At 37.1% G+C, this 20738-nt stretch overlaps 2 protein-coding genes across 2 annotated transcripts in view; one reads left to right on the forward strand and one right to left on the reverse strand.

The window, feature by feature from the left end:
- The window catches only part of LOC124799026 (serine/threonine-protein kinase S6KL), an 83051-nt gene extending 68783 nt beyond the window's left edge, over positions 1–14268 (reverse strand). Inside the window, exon 1 of the mRNA XM_047262566.1 lies at positions 14074–14268. Within this exon, the coding sequence (XP_047118522.1) occupies positions 14074–14163 (90 nt within the window). The 5' untranslated portion in view covers positions 14164–14268. The remainder of the gene's footprint in view (positions 1–14073) is intronic.
- Positions 14269–14605: 337 nt separating this feature from the next.
- Positions 14606–19717, forward strand: LOC124799037 (cytochrome c oxidase subunit 6A, mitochondrial). The gene is made up of 3 exons (XM_047262578.1): positions 14606–14763; positions 14844–14995; positions 19532–19717. Exons 1-3 carry the CDS (start codon positions 14700–14702, stop codon positions 19619–19621), a joined length of 306 nt encoding a protein of 101 aa, XP_047118534.1. The 5' UTR covers positions 14606–14699; the 3' UTR covers positions 19622–19717.
- Positions 19718–20738: the final 1021 nt, after the last annotated feature.

Consider the following 20738-nt stretch of genomic DNA (forward strand, 5'->3'; position numbering starts at 1 on the left):
GTCGTTCAGAGCTATCAGCATACTGGTGCGCGAGGACCATGCTGACACCATACTGTGAGGCGTCAGTCACCAACATTATATGGTGGTCTGGAGAGAACGTAACTAAACAAGGGGCCAAAAGTAGTTGGATTTCAACATTTGAAAAGCACACTTGCAATCTGGGCTCCAGCGGAAAGGTATATTCTTGCATAACAATGCATGTGACGGGTGGGCCAATGTGGCTGCCCCCAACAGGAATTTATTATGGTAGTACGCTATCTTCCCTAGGAAGGGCTGAAATTCCTTCATGAACAAGGGGCAAGGCACAGACATAACAGCAGAGATGTGGTCCAGCAGGGGGAGAGCCCCATCCTACGAGACCTCGAACACCAAATAAACAATAGAAGGTTGAAAAATCTGAGATTACATTACAAGAAAGAGAACAAAGTGTACAAATTTTCCAAATGATCAGCTGTGGAAGAGTGCATCACAACAATATCGTCCAGAAAATTAATGCATTCTGGGACAAGCACAGTCAATTGCTCTAAAAATTGTTGGAAAATAGCAGGGATGTTAGCTACATCAAAAGGAAGGTGCAAATATCCATAGAGACCCAAAGGAGTATTTAAAACCAGAGCTCGCTGATGTACTTAGTCCACAGAAACCTGCAGATATGCTTCAGACAAACCAATTTTACAAAAGTGCTGGCAACCCGATGATTTTGCCAACAGTTCCTCCTGGCATCGAAGAGGATACGTGTCCACGATTGCCTGCATGTTGACAGTAGTATTGATGTCACCATAGAGAAAACGTTTCCCAATGGTTTCCAACCTACAGCCAGCAGAGACAACCATTCAATACCCATAACAGGTTGCATCATCGCTAGAGGTCGAAGTCTGTCCAGTTCTGCTTTCACTTGATCTTTCAGGTTGATAGGAATAGGACAGACACAACAAAAACAAGGCCAAGCCATGAATTTCAAAGAAATATGAGCAGAAAAATTCATAGCACACCCTGTGTCTTCCAAAAACTACTCCAAAAACTCCTCACACAGTGTTTCCAATTGGGAATACAGTACCTGATCGGACACAAGGTGAATTGTGTCATTGACAGAAAATCCAAATGCCTGAAATGCCTCCATCCTGAACAAGTTCTCAACACCAGCATGAGCAACCACCAAAAATGTAACAGAATGCCGTAAATTGTCCCAATAGTGCAATGCTCTGTGTGTTATAGCTGACCAGCTTCTGTGTGAGTGGTGTCATCAGTGGTGACCATAAACTCAAGGGGGGTTGAGAAATCCATAATGTCACTGCAGCACCTTTGTTGACCCGTAGCTGGGTCACTTGGCGAAAAACACTTAACTCACTAAACAATTTGGGGGAAGTCGCAAGCATTAGAGTCACACAGTTTACGTCCATGCCCATATCCTGAGCAACCGTTGGTGACCAACACACGGAGGCAGTGTAGCCTTTCTTCCTGCAACCATTACAAGTAACCCAGCGTTCATGGCATGCTGAATGTTTGTGCTGGATAAAACAGAAAGGACAAGATGGAAATGGAGAATGCTGACACAGGTGCTGTGGCAGTTGTGGCTGTGACTGCTTGGCCCAGCCTTGGTCAGCTTGGCACTGAGCCCGCATGTTTGCCACTGCTACTGCCACTTCCTCGTGTAAACTATCTGTCCACCTAGTGGGAACATCTTTTGACACTACTGCCGCATCACCCCACACTTCAGTTTGGTCACCTGCTGCCCAAGAAACCTCAAAATATAGTGCTATTTGCAAATCTTCAGCCAATGGGGGTTTCAACACAGTAAAGCCTTCTGGTACATTTTCTTGTCCAGAGCTAAACAGATAACTTCATCATGCACCACAGAGACCACATAAGAGCCATTATGGGGGTCAGTAATGGATTGATACTTACAGTTAAGGCCATATAGTTCGGTTGCCCAGGTCCTGTATGACTGGCTTGGTTTCTTGTGGCATCAGTAGAATTCAACTCACGCCACTGTGACATGTGTTCATTTATGATTGGAAAATAAACTGCACATGTGATCAAAAGTAAGAGCTGCCAGCTCTTGTAAAGCAGCAAGTTGACAAAGTAAGGTAGAATCCATGAAAGGAAGAAGGATTTGCACAAATTTGAGTCTGTCACACCAAAAGCCAAAAAATGCTGACTTGAGCCTCTTTTTGTAAATGTACCAATCTTTGGCTGAATCATAATATGTAAGGAATGTGGGTGGGTGGACTGGAGGAACAATACCCTGTCTGTTAATGGAAGTTAACAAGGTTGTCACAGCCAAAGTACACTGTTAAATCAGGGCTGGTATCATGGTGTCCATAATGAATAAACCCAATGAAACTGCGCATAAAGATTGCAGATGCAGAAACCATCCCATCCTCGTCACCAATTGTGTAGGAACTGTGTAGTACACAAGATCAATCCAAAGTAACCTAAATATGGCTTTATTCATAAAGGACTCAACTACCATGGAAAACAGACTCCTTTGATCCCCACGTAACAAGACACAGTACACTAATGTGAGCGACACACTGGGAAGATGCACAATAGAGCCAGCTAGTGCTGCTTTGCACATATGTCTGCAAGAGTTGCTGGTAGACAGTGCAGTAGAGATCTCGCCATGCACACGCGACCCACAGGTGACCTCCAGCGGCCAGCCCATGCTGATACAGTTGGGGCTAGTTCTAACTGAAAGCAGGACGACACCTCCTTCAGCGCACATGCGCTAGTCGCAGAATATAACAATAAGAAAATATGTAAAATAATCCAACACTCTTATCTTTTTGTCTACACAGCGAGAGATGTTTCTAAACTAAAACATTCTAAATTGAGCTTTCTTGGTTATTTTAACTATTTGTTGTCTCCATTTTAACATATTATCACACTGAACCCTAAGGAATTTTATAAAGGATGTTTCACTTAGTGTATGACTATTAATATTTACTTCCACTGCGAGGAGGTTATTTTTGTTTGCCTGAAATCACTTAATATGAGTCTTTCTGAGATTAATAGTTAAACTGTAGGCCGATTCAGCTTTCATTACAACTGTATCTGATAAAGTACATTTGTGTCATCAGAAAAACACAGTTTTTAAGCATCCATTAAAGTCACTGGAAGATCATTTACGGAGGTATATGTAAGACCCCACATTATATTTCTCTGTTCTTATGTAGAACCCATGCCTGTGCAACAGACCCTCTGCTTACTGTTATGAAGATAAGACTACACCCACACAAGAGGGAAATGTAGTGGCTGGTTGAATTTTGTAATCTCCTTTGTAGTTTTGTTTCTGAAACTTGCATCCATTGGTGGTGCATGCAATATCTGTACAAGTGAACCTAAAGCATCTGTATTTTTTTGCAACATTTGCTGCCACAGTGAGGAACTGATCATTCAGTTTGGTGCCCAATGATTTGAAAGATCACCATTTCTGCCAGAGCTATTTTCTGGAGAATTGATTTCATTTGGATCACTATTTTTTAATAATATTCTGAATTGGTTTTGCCTCATTCTTAGGGTGTTATTTCACCTGCTTCACTTTTTTAAATAACAGGTTGAACAGTTTAAAATATCAAACATAATGGAGATTCAGCTCTTGACTACAGCTTCTCCACTGGCAAATACTTTTATCCCAGAACTAATTCACTCTAATCCTTGCTTCTGTATGATTTCACTATTATTTGTTTTTGAGGAAAATAAGATTCAAAGTGTTGTAGAAATATGTTTAAAAAAAGAATTAAATTTTCCATTTATCCTGCCTGCCTTACAAATTTCTCTTCAGTGTCCTGCAGTTTCTCTCTGAACACCAGGACTGAGTAATTTTTTTGATTAACAAAGAGATAGAGGGGCTGGCCAGTACTTACCTCAGCTCAGTGCAGCCGATAGATACACAAAAAACAGAACCGAAAATTTACGTTCCTAGCTTTCGGAACAAATGTTCCTTCATCAGGAAGGAGAGAGGGGAAAGAAAGGGGAGAAGGGAAGAAGGGAAAGTGGATTCAGTTACTCACAACCCAGGTTATGAAGCAACAGGGAAAGGAAAGCAGGGAGGGTAGCAAGGATGGAGGCATGGTTGTCAGGGGGAAGCCAAAGATATTCTACTGTAAGTACTGTGCCAGCTTCAAACCAAAGAGGATTTTCCATTAATCATTTGATTTTTTTGATTCTATGATACAATGCTTTTCTTCCATGATGAATAACCAATATATTTCATTGTTAGATAGTGCTGACATTAAGTTGCCTATGAAGTTGTATACTTTAAACCAAAACAGCATCTACTGCATTCAAAGCAAATGATAAACTATGGTGTGTGCCCACCAGTAGCACTTCCATCAATGTGTCATCAAAGCCAATCTGGGATAAGTAACAGACAAGCATGGGTCTCAAAACTACTACTGCAATAAAACATACTGCAGATGCATAGGGTGTAAATTTCTGTAGCAGTCAACTACAGTCCCAAATACATTTGTAGTACCATCTTAGACATTAAATAAGCATTTTTTGGTATTAGTCTAGAGGATTATTTTGCACTGTTGTGAAAATTCATACCAGCAAAAATCAAACTACAGAATAAATAAACACATTTCTTTAATTCATGAATTCATTCCTACAGCATCTTAAAAATATCTCAACATAAAGGATCTCCAATATTGAGGAGAAATGTACATCAACAACTATATTGCAACAACTATACCCTATTTGAAAAAATACAGCTTGTAAAAATAACATGCTGGTCTTATATTTCCATTAAATAATAGCTTTTTATCTCTACTGCTCATTTAAAATTTATCCAGGCAATAGTTTTCACAATTATCTACACAGTAAGCAAGGAGGATTGTAGTAGAGTGAATTTTTATTTATAATGCTAACAACAGAGGTTTGAAGTTCCAAATCACAATAACTGGGTAATTTACAGAAGTGGCTAACACTATGTGACTGTAATTCATTTTTGAATCAATTGGGACTCAGTTTTTTGCCTTTGTATGCTTGCAGCATGTTAAAAGTAATTTAACAGACACTTGGAACCCTAGATCAGGAAACATAGTCGACACAGATGTTACGTGTCTTGTATTAATGTTGAGTAAAACTAAGCTATTTTGAAACTGTTTTTCATTATTAGCCAGGAATAGCATTAAGGAGTAAATAAGCTGGAAAGTGGGAGTAACATTTCCAACATCTTTCAAAAGGTGTCTGAAAGCTTTGAGGTTATCTACTTTACACAACATTATTATTGGTCAGTTATACTAAATAAATGCTTTACTTGCTTAAGGTATAGAGAATAATTTCATAAGACAATAGTATCTCCAAGTAAAGTTAACATCTTTATTTGCAAGTTATCTCAATGAGAAATGCATCAAACTGCAAAAAATACTAACATCAAATTTTTCATGTGGTTATCTGTGTACCTTTTTTGTTACTGATCTGGACACCAAGGTTATGGCCACTTAATCGTTTTATTATCTACAAATCAATGGATATTTGGAATGGATCCTCTTTAATGAAGATGTATTACTATTCACCAAACAGGAGAGAGGGAGGGAGAGAGAGAGAGAGAGAGAGAGAGAGAGAGAGAGAGAGAGAGAGAAACAAGGCCCCTTGAGTAGAAGACATTCCCCAGAATCACTGAGATCCTTGGGACAGCAAGACATGGGTGATATGCAAGATATACGAGACAGGTGGAATACCCTCAGAATTCAAGGAGAATTTAATAACTTCAGTTCCAAAGAAAGCAAGAGTTCATGGACGAGAATATTACCAAACTATCAGTATAATAAGTCTCGGTTGCATAATACTGATGCAGATTCGTTATAGAAAAATGGACAATTGGTAGAAGCTGACCTCGAGGAAGATCAGTTTGGATTCTGAAGAAATGCAGGAGTACATGAGGCAATACTGACCCTTGGACTACATATTAAAGAAAGGCAATATTTACAACATTTGTGAACTTAGAGAAAGCTTTTGACAATGTTGGTTGTAGTGCATTCTTTAAAATTCTGAAGATAGGAGGGGTAAAGTACAGGGAGTGTACAGTTATTTACAAGTTGTACAGAAACTAGATTGCAATTATAAGAGCCAAATGGTATTAAAGGCAAAGCAGTGGTTGAGAAAGGAGTGAGAAAGGGTTGTAGTTCATCCCTAGTGTTATGAAATGTGTACGCTGAACAAGAATGTAAAGGAGACCAAGGAAAAATTTGGAGAAGGACTTAAAGTTCAGGGAGAAGACATAAAAAAATTTTGAGGTTTGCCAATGATATTGTAATCCTGTCAGAGACACCACAGGATCTGGAAGAACACTTAAAAGGAATAGACAGTGTCTTGAAAGGAGAATATAAGATGAACATCAACAAATGCAAAACAAAGTCAATGGAATGTAGTTGAATTAAATCAGATTATACTGAGGGGCTTACATTATGAAAGGATGTTATAAGTAGATGAGTTTTGCTATTTGGTACTAAAATAACATTACAAACTTTCAGCATGCTGGAACAGCTGTGGGTCAGCAACTTATGTTAAACGGTACAACAAAAAACCAGTCCAAAGTTGTAAGTTCCACTTTTTTTATTCACTCAACAACTAATTTCAAGCCGAAACCATTTTCAAACCATTGCAACATAGTCAAAAATGGTATTTCCAAACATGCATTTATCAGTATGCACTGTAACTGTTCATTTGCACATTTTTAACATGCTTTTTTTTTACATTTTCAGAAATACCATTTTTGACCATGTTACAATGATTTGAAAATTGGTCCCAGCCCAAAATTAGTCATCGAGTGAATAAAAAAAGTGAAATTTGCAACTTTGGACTAGTTCTCCATTGTACTAGGAAAAATAACTGATGATGTCCAAAGCAGAGGGTCTGCATTTGTGGACTACAGTGGCGAGAAGAAGAAAAGAAATTTGTTAACACTGAATATATATTCAGGTGTTAGTTATTTTTTCTGAAGATACTTGTCTGGAGTGTAACCATGTATGGAAGTGAAATGTGGTCAATAAGCAGTTCACACAAAAAGAAAACAGAAGTTTTTGAAAGGTGGTGCTACAGCAGAATGTTAAAAATTAGATGGATAGATCGCGTAGCTAATGAGGAGGTACTGAAAACAAGTGAGGAGAGTAGAAAGAAGGGATTGGTTGACGAGTCGTATTCTGAGACATCAAGGAATCATCAGTTTAATATAGCAGGAAGTGTGAGGAGTAAAATTTGCAGAGAGAGGCCAAAAGATGAATATGCAAGCAGGTTCTTATATATGCAGGTTGCAGTATTTATTCAGAGATGAAGAGGTCTGCACAGGACAGAGTAGCATCGCGAACTGCATCAAATTTGTATGTGGACTGTAGACTACAAGAACAACAACGATGTTCATGCTTTCATTCATAATTTTTATGTGAAACTGGTTAAATGCTTTTTGGAAGCAAGGAATACTGCATCTACCCAATTGCCTTGATCCATGTTTTTCAAGATAGCAAGTGAAAAAAATCACACATTGGGCTTTACATGACCATTGTGGATTCCATGCTGGTTGGTATAAAGGAGATTATTCTGTTTTAAGATACCTCACTATGTTTTTAGATCAGAATATGTTCTACAATTTTTCATGAGATGAATATCAGTGTTATGCTCAACGAAGACACTGTATATTAAGGTTGGAAGAGGGGCTAATTCAGCCACAAATACTGTATAGAATTTGACAGGGATCCTGTCAGACCCTATGGCTTTGTTCAATTTTCACGATTTCAAAGTTTCTTTATGCCACTTACAACAATATCTACATCACACGCCTTTCCAGTAGTCTGAGTATTGAACAGGAAAATTGCTACTACATTTTCCTTTCTCAAGGTCTAGAGATGCATTGATTATCACTATTACTATATAATAAAGAAAAAAGAGCAGCTTATCTTAAAACATCAAGTTGGCTAGGCCAAATACTGGAGTACAGTCAATTTTTCCAAATCAGAGAAAAGATCAGGGAGAAGCTGCAGAACTCTTTACGACACGATAACCATGTAGAGTGCTCATAAAATATCTTGGCCTGTACCTGCACAGATGGCATGGTAGGAGAGAAAAAAAAATTAGTAGTGAGGGTTCTCTTGTGAACAAAATGTGCAAGTTGAGCAGCATGATAAGTCCTGGATGAAGTATTTGGTGGAATGTACAATGCAGAGCTTGAAAGATCACCCAGGGAAGACGAACATTAACACATAGGTGTGACTGATGCAACTCTCCTAATTTAGTCAGATCAAACTTAGTATGATTTGCACCTGAATGTGTCTGGTAAGACACTACCAGCACAGTTAATTATTAAAGGTATCCTGTCTCATCAAGGTAGTATCCACCCTATCCCAGTAATTTCCAATATGCTACCTAAGTTTTTTTTTTCTTTCTTTTGTTTTCGAAGGGCAAATTCATTCAAAAGACAGAGAAGTATAGTAAATAAAACAGATGCTGGAAAAAGAAAGTTCATTAATAAAAAGAATGAACTACTCATATCCATACAGAAAAATGTAAGGATATATGGAATGTCAGCAGACTTTTGTATATCAGAGCATTACACGGAAATCACTGAAATGCAATAGATTAATCTTGATGTATACCAGATAATATCACATTACTGTAGGACTAGTAAGAAAAAATGGAGAGTAGCTTATGCAGTTAAAGAAATCAAGTGTCAAGTCCTTCCGGTTAATGATTGTTATGTTGAACAGCTCTTTGCATGTTGAATAAGATCATTCACACTTAACTGGATAATCATAGTTGATGAGGAATTTGATGTTGATTTTCTGTTAGATAGTGCTGAACCTTAAATATTTCAAAAACCAATATCATACAGTTTCTGACAAAAAATAAAAAAAATAAAGCTCCTGAAATACAGGTTAACAATCACAAAATTAACGAAATCACACATACAAAATTCCTAGGTATCCAGATAGACAGTCACCTAAGATGGAAAGAACAAATTGATCAGCTGGTCAAGAAACTTAGCTCATTGTGCTTTGCACTAAGAGCTCTCCATCAGTTAGTAGACAGAGAAATAAAGTCTTCAGAATACAAAAATGAGCAGTGAGGCTAATATGTGGGGTCCCTAACGGGACATCTTGCAGAGGTCTCTTCAAATCTCTCAGGATACTTACCATCACAGGTCAGTATATATACTCACTGATGTTATTTGTAGCCAATAACAGGGAACTGTTTCTGAAAAATTGTGACATCCACAACCATGACACAAGACAGGTGAAAAATTTTCATCAAGGCTCTGCAACTCTCACTAAAGTACATAGAGGAGTTACTGAGTCAGGTATAAAGGTCTTCAATAAGCTCCCCATCAATATAAAAAAGGAAATAAATAATGTACAGGTTTTCAAAAGGAAACTAAAACTATTCCTCATCGAACAAACTTTCTATAAAATGAATGAATACCTAGAGTTATGATGTACAAGAGTGGGGGAAACTGCCTAAGAAAAGCACTCCCTTAAAGATAAAGTGTGATGCTGTTACTTGTAGTTTAACTGAAATTGTGGTGATAAAATGTAAATCTAACTGTTTCATTACGAGAAAATGTGAACTCCCATGTATCCCACTCTCTTGAGCCTCCACTTAAACTTCTTCTTAAGGAATACAGTTATGCACTGTCACTTATTCTACTATTTTAAACAATCACTTAAACTCTTTTTGGCATAATGCAGGCTTTAATACTGCATGCAAGTAATTGTTCTTGCAAAATAAACCATTGTCTGTGCAATGTGATGTATAAATGTTAATGTACTACTGTAATTGCATCAATTGACTTGTCCTATACTACTTGTACTCTGGCTGTATAATACGTAATCAACAGGACCAAATAAATAAATAAAATAAAGATCAAAGGCACCTAGAATTTTGGTTATTTATTTACCACTTGAACTTTAGCCACATTTTCTATACATGCTCATTGCCCATAAATAATGCTATCTCCTGGCTGGGAAATGTGAAAACCTCATCATTATTCATTTCATGGAACATGCCAATTTTTTCTTTTTAGTTTTGTACTCCTTTAAAGCATGGAGGGCATTGTTGCTACAACTATGTCAAGGTCATCACAGTCATTTATCACAGACTCTAGGCAAACATGAAAAGAGAGAATCAATCTCTTTTGTTAGTGTCAAGTCTACTCGATTTACATCGTGCCTTGTCTCTTCTACTAACATTACAAAGAATGCTTTTAGATGTTTATCATCTCTTTTGCCACTTGAAAAAGTATAATTTTTACAGTCAGTTCTTTTATAGGAATGTTGCCTACAGGAAAATTAAAGAGACCTTTACAGAAAAGAGAAGGAGCTGTGTGAATATCAAGGGCTCTCATGGCAAGCCAATGTTAAGCCAAAAAAGGAAAGCTGGAAAGTGGAAGGAATATATAGTGGTACTATATAAGGGAAACAAACTAGGGTGCAATGTTACAGAAAGACATGTGGATGTAAGTGGAGATGAGGTGGGGGATATGATACTGTGAGAAGAATTTGACATGGCACTGCAAGGCCTAACTGGAAATAAATGGCACTGAAAGACCTAACTGGAAATAAGGCCCCTGGAATAGATGACATTCCCACAGAATTATTGAGATCCTTTTTAAAGGTAGCCATGAGAAAATTATTCCACCTGGTGTACAAGATATATGAGACAGGCAAAATATCTTCAGACTACAGGAAGAATGTGATAATTCCAATTCCAAGGAAGGCAAATGTTGCAGGTGAAAACTATCATATCATTAGTTTAATAAATCATGGTTGCAAAATACTGATAAATGAAAAGAAAAACAAGAAATGCAGAAACACGCATGGCAATACTGACCCTATGACTTCAGGTTGAAGAAACCCTAACCTACATTTCTAGCAATTGCAGATTCAAAGAAAGCATTTGACGGTGTGATTTTGATTAACTTTTTGAAATTTTGAAGGTATCAGAAATAAAGTACAGGGGCCAAAATTACGGCACAACTTGACTAAATGAAGGAATCGGTTGATCGGACACATCCTGACAGATCAAGGTATTGTCAGTATGGCAATGAAACAAAGTGTGGGCAATGGGAAGTGTGTCGGGTAAAAATCATGGTAAACAAGTTTAAATGGCTGTAGACTGTTAGTTATACAGAGATGAAGAGGTTTGCACAGGGAAAACTAACATGGAGAGCTATATGAAACCAGTCTTAGGGCTAAACAGTTTTAAGTGGGTATAGTTTTGCAGAGAAGAAGAGGATTGCACTGGACAAACTAGCCTGGAGTCTTCAGACTAAAGAGAACACCACAATGCCAACAACACATCTGCTGGGAATTAATATCACCTCCAACTATGTGGGATGGCTTACGTACATACATACTAGTGGTATTAGGGGTTCTATGAAAATTTTAGTTACCTCTGCAGTTGTGTGTGCCTAATGGTAAACAGAAGGCTCCAAAAGCCTTTATTCTGTGTTTTATAGTTACTCTTGCCAAAATCAAATATAGATTCAATATATATCCAAGTTAATTTAACATTATCTTCTATTGTTATAAAGACATTATCTAGCATCCTATGGAGCATGAGTTTCAGAAAGAAGATCTCACTACCATGTATTTGTTGAATCCAACTTGGATATATAGTTATATTATTATCCCTGTAGGCTGAGTAATTTCTTAGATATTAGACCTGCCAAAATAAAACAAAGTACAGAACACTGAATTAATCCCTCATACAGACCTAGATATAAATAAATCTATCATGCATGGAGCCTTTATTACTTCATCCCAGAAGCTTCTGATGATCTGCTTACTACACAGTATTATTATCAGTTGGTTAGTTTCATGTTCCACAGATCACTTTGGATGATACATCGTAATGATGTGGAAAGAATCATTTCACATTCACATCACAAATTCATTTGTACATATAGTTACATTCTGAACATTTCTAAGGGCTTTTCCCAAAAAGAAAAAAAGATATACAGATGTTATGAGTTAGTAAGTCCTATCCACCACCTTTCACACATTACAGTAATAGAAATTCTTCTATGGGACAGAAGGTGTTGCCAAGGTGAAATTTACTCAGTTTGTTTTCAAATTTTACTTTGCTGTTTATCAGACTCTAAGTCCACCTTTGAAGCCTTTAGCTTCTCTGTTACTTTATGTGAATATTTAACTTCATCTGCAAATCTATGCTTCTGTGCAAATCACTGTGAAGTGTATGGCAAAGGACACTTTTCTTTGCACTATTTATTAGGTTATTTTTCAGTTGCATTCACAGATGAAACATTGGAAGTGTGACTATTTCATGTCTCTGCAAGACCTGTTATTTACCTTATTTTTTCCATGCAGTCTTTACGGGACAGATATGTAATCTATCCAGCCCTGAATTGTCAATGACATAGGATTGGTACAAAATGGGAGCTGAAGAATATTCATAGTTTTTCCCCTGAAAGGCAGTGCTTTAACTTTCCTTAGCAGATTCTTTTAAGACATACAGTGAATTTCTTAAACTTATTGCCTGTTATGATTCATCAATATTTCTGTTGCACTTTATTACAATTCAAATGCACCCTACTTTGTATACACTCAGTGTCCGTTGTTAGTCTGACGCGATATGGATCCCACTTACTCGAACAGTGTTCAAGTACAGGCAATGCGATCTCTTTTGCAGATGACCAGTAGCTTCCTAGTATCCCACCAATGAATGCATTAACTGTAGCTATAGGCCTATCGTCATTCCATTTTGTCGTCTCTACACATTATTATTCCCAAATAGTTCTACGACATGACTGACTCATTAACATGGCAGCATTTCTGTATTGTGAATTGCACAACTTTATATTTCTTTACAATAAGAGTCAGTTGCCAGTCTTTAAACAAGGATACTATTTTTTTGAGGTATAACTGGATAGTACATCAATTTTTAGCAGACAGGAATCCCTCATAGATAACTATATCACCTGTGAAATATTTTAGTTTGTAACTAATGTTATCTGCTAAGTTGTGTTGTTGATGTGATCAATCCAAAGACACACTTGATGCAGCTCTCTATGCGGTTCTGCCCTGTGCATCTTCATCCGCATACTTATAGCAGCCTTTACCATCTTGAACACAATTACTGTGCCTCAGGATGCATCCTATCAACTGATTCCTTCTTTTAGTAAGTTGAAGGCCTACTATAAATTCATTTTCTCCCCAATCAATACAGTACCATTTCATTCACTATCTGAAATACCAGTCTTATCTTCAGCATTCTTCATTGGTACCAGATTTCAAATACCTGTAGGTTATTGTGCTGATAGTTATTTATTGATGAAGTATGAGCAACTTTATAATTACATTATGATTAATTTCCTCTCTGTTTGTATCACAGGAAATAAAAAAATTCATCTTTACATTCAAAAGATTAGCCTATATGCAGTCCGTCAGGAGCTATATGACAACACAACTGATTATACCTTGGGGGCAATACCAATTCTGATTGGATAAATCAGCTGTAATTAACATTGTGAACACACAATGATAGGAAAGGGTAAATGATTCTTTTTCCGCAAGAAGAGCTAACTGTTGCAACTTATACTATTTCATTATCTGTTTTTATACAACCATTCACGAAACGCGTTATTTTGTGGTTGGTGGTATTTAGACCAGTGTTTAAACCACAGTGAATGAGCAATTATATTACTCCTGCGCAAGTGAAAATACGTATGCAAGATACAGACTAAACGCTGTAGAATCTGTCAGTCGCACAATGGCCAAAAGCGCTGGACATAATGACACGAACGCTCGTCGCTGGACTTCAGCGGTCCCTCAGAATCCTTATCGCTTAACAAAAAGGCAAAGATTTGTCCACTGCTTGGCGCTACTGATGTTATGTTGTACTGTGTTATAGTAGTAGTTTTCCACTAAGCTGAAAAGAAGAACTTCGCATTTGTCCAGTTTGCATACGATATGAAATCTACGACAGTATTAATGCCATAATAGGCAAGAAAGTTATTTTATTGGGCATTTCATAGTCATAAATTATATGCATAACATTAACTTGTTCAGCAACTAATTCGATTTGTAGGCATACATTAGGTTATATTTTTAAATTTACCTCGCTTGAGTACTGCTCATGTGATTTATTAGACTTTTTGGCATATTTTGGCGTTATTTCGCAAGATTTCTTCCGGTTAGTGTTACCCATAAATTTTAGGCATTAATTATAATGCTTTCCCAGGCAAATAACAATACTTTATTACTACAAGAAACACACTTAGTCAACGGACGGAATAACAGAACGTGCAGTGGTCGTAGGATTCCCATGCAGTGGCATTTATTTTTGAGAAGTAATATCCACAAATTGAAGATTTCACATTTATTAGAGTTAGAAAGCGATTGATTTTGTCCCTTTTATTTTCAGAGCTGACCCATTTCTCAGATGTTCGTGATCTCACATCGTACTTTGCAAAGTAAAATTAGACATTAATATCGTTGCAAGATACAGTAGCGAAGTGGCAATAATTTAAAATAATCTATTATTTCAATAACTGCAGCAGCTCTTTAATTGAACAGTACTAAAGTACATATCTGTTAAATGGAGCGCTTTAGATAAGGGCGACACTGATTTTTTTACATGACAAATGTTGGCGACAATTAGCCCTTCAATTTTCATCTTTGTCGAAGGAAGTCCTAGAGATTGTTCGTGATTCGTGTTTCAAGAGACTCATTTGGAGAAGAAATATGTTGCTGTCTGCAGCGAGATATGCAGCTGTGAAAGGCCCTTCAGCTGTTGCGGGCCATGGAGGTCTTAATCGCATATATTATTTTGAATTTTGGCCATTTGTATAAGTACTATTATCTAATGGAATATTGAAACTGTTGCAGGGGGTGGCGTTAAGCTGTGGAAAAATCTGTCTTTCTTCGTTGCATTACCAGCGGTTGGTCTGTGTATGTTAAATGCTTGGCTCAAGCATCAGGAAGAGCCTCACCACCGACCAGAATTTATACCTTATGAACATCTGAGACTGAGAACAAAGGTAGTTTGATATGTAATGAAACAGATCATTCATATTATCTTATTGCCTAAAGGTTTCAGAATACATATAGACGCCCCGAGAGGCTAAAAAAAGTAGTTAACAAAAAAAGTTGTAAATTATCGAACAATTCAGGCGTTATGCTGAGCACATAATTTAGGTTAAGTTAGCCATATATATGGAGTCATAGGTGAATCATGTTGTAAGTATGAAAATCCTCATCCACGTAATGTTGGAAGGATATGCTGTGGTAACCCAACTACTTCCTACATATTTCACTTATTTTGGAGACAATGTTTTCTTACCTATGGTATAGATATTTGCAGAAACCTGTATTTTTATCTATTCTACATTGCATGCACAGCAGTGACAATGTTCATAGTATTTATAAGGTAACTGGTTTGTATGCTATATGCTTTGGGCTTCTGCCAGAGTGCTTTAGTGTTTGATTTGCAGTAAAAAAGATAAAACTGTTGATTTGGTCTCTATAGCCTTCACCCCCACACATCAGAATTGAATGACCACTTCAGTTACGGGGGGGGGGGGGGGGGGGGGGGGGGGGAGGAGGAGGAGGAGGAGGAGGAGGAGGAGGAGGAGAAGTGTGACATGTCAATATGGACTCAAAACCATTCTGTTATCTGGTATTTATTTCATTAATGGAAATATTGCCAGAGGCGAAACCCATAAGTGATAGGAAAAAAATCCTAGGATCAAATGGGAATTGAATCCTATAGTAGTTCACCAAGCCTCAAAAACATGACGCAATAAAATATTTGTGCTGTAGCCCATTTGGTTATCAGTGCCCAATGGTTCAAGTGGAAATTGCAGCAATTATTTAGAAAGTGTGTTAAGATTGATAGTTTATGAAGCATATAATAGTGCAATCAATTGCAAAAACTAATACCAGTAATAATACTCTCAACACCAGTGTACATTATGCATTGATGACAAAACAAATTATTTCCATTCCTGGGATGATTGAGCGGTAGTGTTAAAGTAACCCCATAAATGGAAGGTGAAGTCACATTGTGACAATTGGGAAGAGGTGTATATGAAGAAATGCAAGTTAGCTAATTAAAGACACAAATCAAACATTGCTCATTGTTTGCCGAATCAAGGAAGTAATTTTTTGACAGTTTTTTCATCTCTTCATTGCATGGTAAGTAATTGACAAAGTGAGGCAACAGTCTCTCTAGTTGTTGCCAAAAACTGATATATTGTGGTGCGTTTTTTATTAAGTACATAGGCACCACATGACAAAAGAAGCAGAAATCTTTGTTGAATAGTGGAACACTTAAATGGAAATTTGGAAGTATTATGTGGAAAAGTAAACAATATTGTCTGAAACTATCATTTTTGTTCTTCTGAATGTCAGTAATCAAAGTAGTTTTTGAAAGTATGTGTTATTTCAGCAAGTTTAACTTATTTTTGCCTGTGTAATTTACGGTACTCAGTGTCAAAGATGCTTGTGTTAGGTTTGCGAAGTTCACAAATACTATAGGAATTAAATATAAAGTCACCTCCTTTATAAATAAATGTTAATAATAGCCTTCCAGAGTTTTGTTTGCTTTACCTTGTAAATGAGTTTCGTACCCATAAATGACAAGGAAATAATAGGTGAAGCATGTATTAAAACTATCACCACCTTGGTGGATACTTCCCTACACAGTAAAACTCTGGCACACTAGGACTTGAGCCTGAGACCTAACAGTGCACACTTTACTGGGGAGTGAAAATTCATTCTGGAACCACAATGGTTATTTGAAATTAGTAAGGCATGCATGATGTGTGCAGTGGTCATAGCAGAAGTTGGAGATTTAACAAAACAGAATCTGTGAGCACAGGTATAAAAGCAACCACTTCAGGTGAAAGAATGGCAGGATAATTTCTTTGACAATGACATGGTCTAGTTTCTGCCCTATCCCTAACACTTCCAAGCTTGTGATCATTCTCTCTTGAAATAATGAGCTTTGGTAAACTTAAGTACAATGAAATCGGCAGTTCGTACAAAAGTGTTTAGTCAGTTCCAAAATGAGAATATGCACCATCCGCATCTATGCTCTGTGAACCACTGTGAGATGCATGGCAGAAGGTACTACACAAGTCATAGTTTCTTCCTGTTCCATTCGCAGATAGAATGCAGGAAGAATGATTGTTTAATTATCTCTCTATCTCTATCTCTGTCTCTGTCTCTATCTCTGTCTCTGTCTCTGTCTCTATCTCTATCTCTCTCTGTGTGTGTGTGTGTGTGTGTGTGTGTGTGTGTGTGTGTGTGTGTGTGTCTAGGATGGGATGTACTAATGTTTTTTATGCAGTCTCTCTTGTGACTGAGTGCCCTTCCCTAGTATTCTACCAATAAACAGAAGTCTACCGCCTGCTTTACCCATGGCTGAACCTATGTGATCATTCCATTTCATATTCCTACAAAGTGTTATACCCAGGTATTTGTACGGGTTGGCAAATTCCAACAGTGACTCACTGATATAGTCATAGAATACTGCATTGTTTTCATTTGGTGAAGTGCAAAACTTTACATTTCTGGACATTTAGAGCAAGTTGCCAGCCTCATCACATTGAAATCTTATCCAGATCTGACTGAATATTTGTCACAGCCTCTCTGATAGTATTTCATTAAAGATAACTTCATCATCTGCAAAAGCCTTATTTTACTATTAATATTCTCTGCAAGGTCGTTGATATACAACTAGAACACAAAGGGTCCCGACATACTTCCGTAGGGCACACCTGAAGTTACGTCATCTGGCAATGACTCTACACCCAAGATAACCTGCTGCACCCTCCCCACAAAAAGTTCTCAATTCAGTCACAAATTTCACTTGATACCCCATATGATTGTACTTTTGACAGTAAGCATAGGTGTGGTACTGAGTCAAATGCTTTTTACAAATCAAGAAGCACTGCATCTGCCGGTTGCCCTGATTCAAAGCTTTCAGTATCTTATGTGAGGAAAGTGAGTTGGGTTTCACGTGATTGATGTTTTCAGAATCCATGGTGGTTGACATTGAGGAGATTCTTCTGTTAAAGATACCTCATTATGTTTGAGCTCAGTACATGTTCTAAGATTCTATAACAAATGGATGGCAAGAATATTGGACGGTAGTTTTGTGGATCACTTGTACTACCCTATTACAGACAGGTGTGACCTGTGCTTTTTTTCCAAATACTGACAACAGAATTTTGTTAAAGAGGTCTGAGGTAGATTATAGTTAGAAAGGGGATAATTCAGCCACAAATTCAGTGTAGAATTTGACAGGACCTGCAGCTTTGTTCTGTTTTAATGATTTCAGTTGTTTCTTAAACACCACTGAGGATTAAATTGGGGCAATTCTACTTGGTTTTCCTATATGAAGGAACATTTGAAAAGCATTTCAAGCTTTTGCTTGGCTAATCTTAATTTCAGTTCCTATCTCATTTGCTAATGACTGCACACTAACTTTGATGCAAGTAACAGCGTTTGCATAAGACCAAAATTTATTTGGATTTTATGAAATGTCAGTTGACAGTATTCCATTACAGTATTTACTGAAGGCATCACTCATTGTTCTCTTGATAGCCAAACACATTTCATTCAGAATCTCTATTTATAACCCTACACTTTTACACTTATTATGCTGTAATCTCTGTTTCTTTAGAAGTTTCTTTAAAGTGACTGTATACCATGAAGGTTCCCTCCCATTATGAACTGTTTTAGTGGGTACATATCTATCCAATGTGTGGTCAACTATTCTTTTAAACTTGAGCCAGAGTTCCTAGTTACAAGCTCCGGATCGGTGCTTAAAGTGTAAAGTTCAGCATTGAGATGACACCAGTAGATTTTTAATCTAGTTTTCTGTACATATATATCTTTCTGCTTATTTTAGTTGTCCGTTGTACTTTGGTAATCATTGCTGCAACAGCTGCATCATGGTCACTGATACCAGTTTTGACGTGGACATCCTCGAAGAAATCGGGTCTATTGTTGCCATTAGATCCTACATATTTCCATCATGAGTGGGGTTTCTATCTTATCTGTTCTAGGTAGTTTTTAGAGAAGGCATTTAGTTAAGTTTCACAAGCTGTCTTATCATGCGCACCACTAACAAAACTGTAATTGTAAGGTGATTAGTCTACACTGATGATCACAGTATGATTGGGGAACCTACATCCAAGTGAACTGGTAACACCAGCCTGATGACTACTTACCAGATAGGGCTCTTTAGAATAATGTTTGAAAAACGTTCACAGGACTGTAATAGGTGAACTGCAGAGTTAAGGGGAAATATATGTGTGTATTGTACAGTAGAGGTTTTACCTTGAATAGATACATGAGTTTAAATCTTGGAGAATGGTAGTTGTATATGATTGTGTTCAATATTTAATAATACATATTTTAATGACAATATTTGTTAGTCAAAAAGCAGTACTATATTTACTTGTGTAGTCTTGTAATTTTGTTGTAACAGTACAAAACAGCTCATGTTTTTGAATGCATAACTAACTATATATGTGACTGAGGTTGTAATAACTTTTCTTTTTCAGCGGTTCCCATGGGGTGACGGAAACAAGAGCCTGTTCCATAATCCTCATACAAATGCCCTCCCTGAAGGTTATGAAGATGCCCACCATTGAATTGTTTACTTATTTCAAAATGCTGTGTAGTGAACCATTATTGTATTGGATGGATGTTTAATATGTATATAGCAATAAACAACTTACAATAAAGGACATATCTAGTTGAGGTTTAATAAATCCTAATCAAATTTTGAAAATGGGTGCTTCCAATCCAATGCCTCGTGTACTTTGAACATTTTCAAGGATATAATATAGCTCGACCAAAGTGAATGCAAGGAGTTGCATATAAACCAGCTTCAAATGAGAAATGTAAAATAATTTTACTCTCAGTTCTCTTTAGAGAAGAATAATGGACATGAATATATTGCACATTAGATCAAAGCACACAGATCTCTTGTTTGGGTTAGTTTGCTGTTCCAATGGTTTTAAGCAACAGTTATTGAATTCTTAGGAAGTAAATGAACAGTATGCTGTAAAATAAACCTAAGAGAAAGTGCTGGCCCATCTTTGCCTAAACATTGGTGTATGAAAGTTTGTGATGAGTTCGGTAAAATTTGTAAATATTGTTTCATCAGAAACAATATGGGCTGCGACATCTTTGTGAAATGAGATATTGTGTAGTTCTGGACGTCTAACATGGGCAGCTTTGGTGAACTGTGAAAAACACAGAACTGCTAATGTGGATTGCTGTTACTACTGTAGCTGCAGTGACTTGCAGCAATGATGACAATTTATTGCTGTGTGATGTGAATGGTCCAAAATGAACATACACAAACAAGTACTAAGATTCAATAAGGAAAGAGGCGAAATTAAATTTGCTTTCCTTACAAAACCCCAAAGTTAATTTCCAGCCTGTCTATAATTAGAATTCCTTTTTTCTGAAGTCACTTTAAATTTTCATCTTATTCCATCTTTCTTCTCTGATACAACAGTGTGACTACTTTCATTATTAAAATTGTTAGCCTTTGGACATATATATTTAAATAGAAGAGTGAATGATGATCATTAGATTAGATCAAATCTGTGACTTTTTGGCTACCAACTCTTGCCTCTCAGCCCCTCCCCCGCTTGTGGGTTGGAGCTGTTTTTCTCGTTCAGCATGTACTCTCTAAAATGTAATTGTCGTTAACTTACCAGCAGTTGAAATTAAAAAAGAAAAAATAATCTGCAGAAG

The sequence above is a fragment of the Schistocerca piceifrons genome, chromosome 1, assembly GCF_021461385.2.
Source record: "Schistocerca piceifrons isolate TAMUIC-IGC-003096 chromosome 1, iqSchPice1.1, whole genome shotgun sequence".
NCBI classification, from domain to species: domain Eukaryota; kingdom Metazoa; phylum Arthropoda; class Insecta; order Orthoptera; family Acrididae; genus Schistocerca; species Schistocerca piceifrons.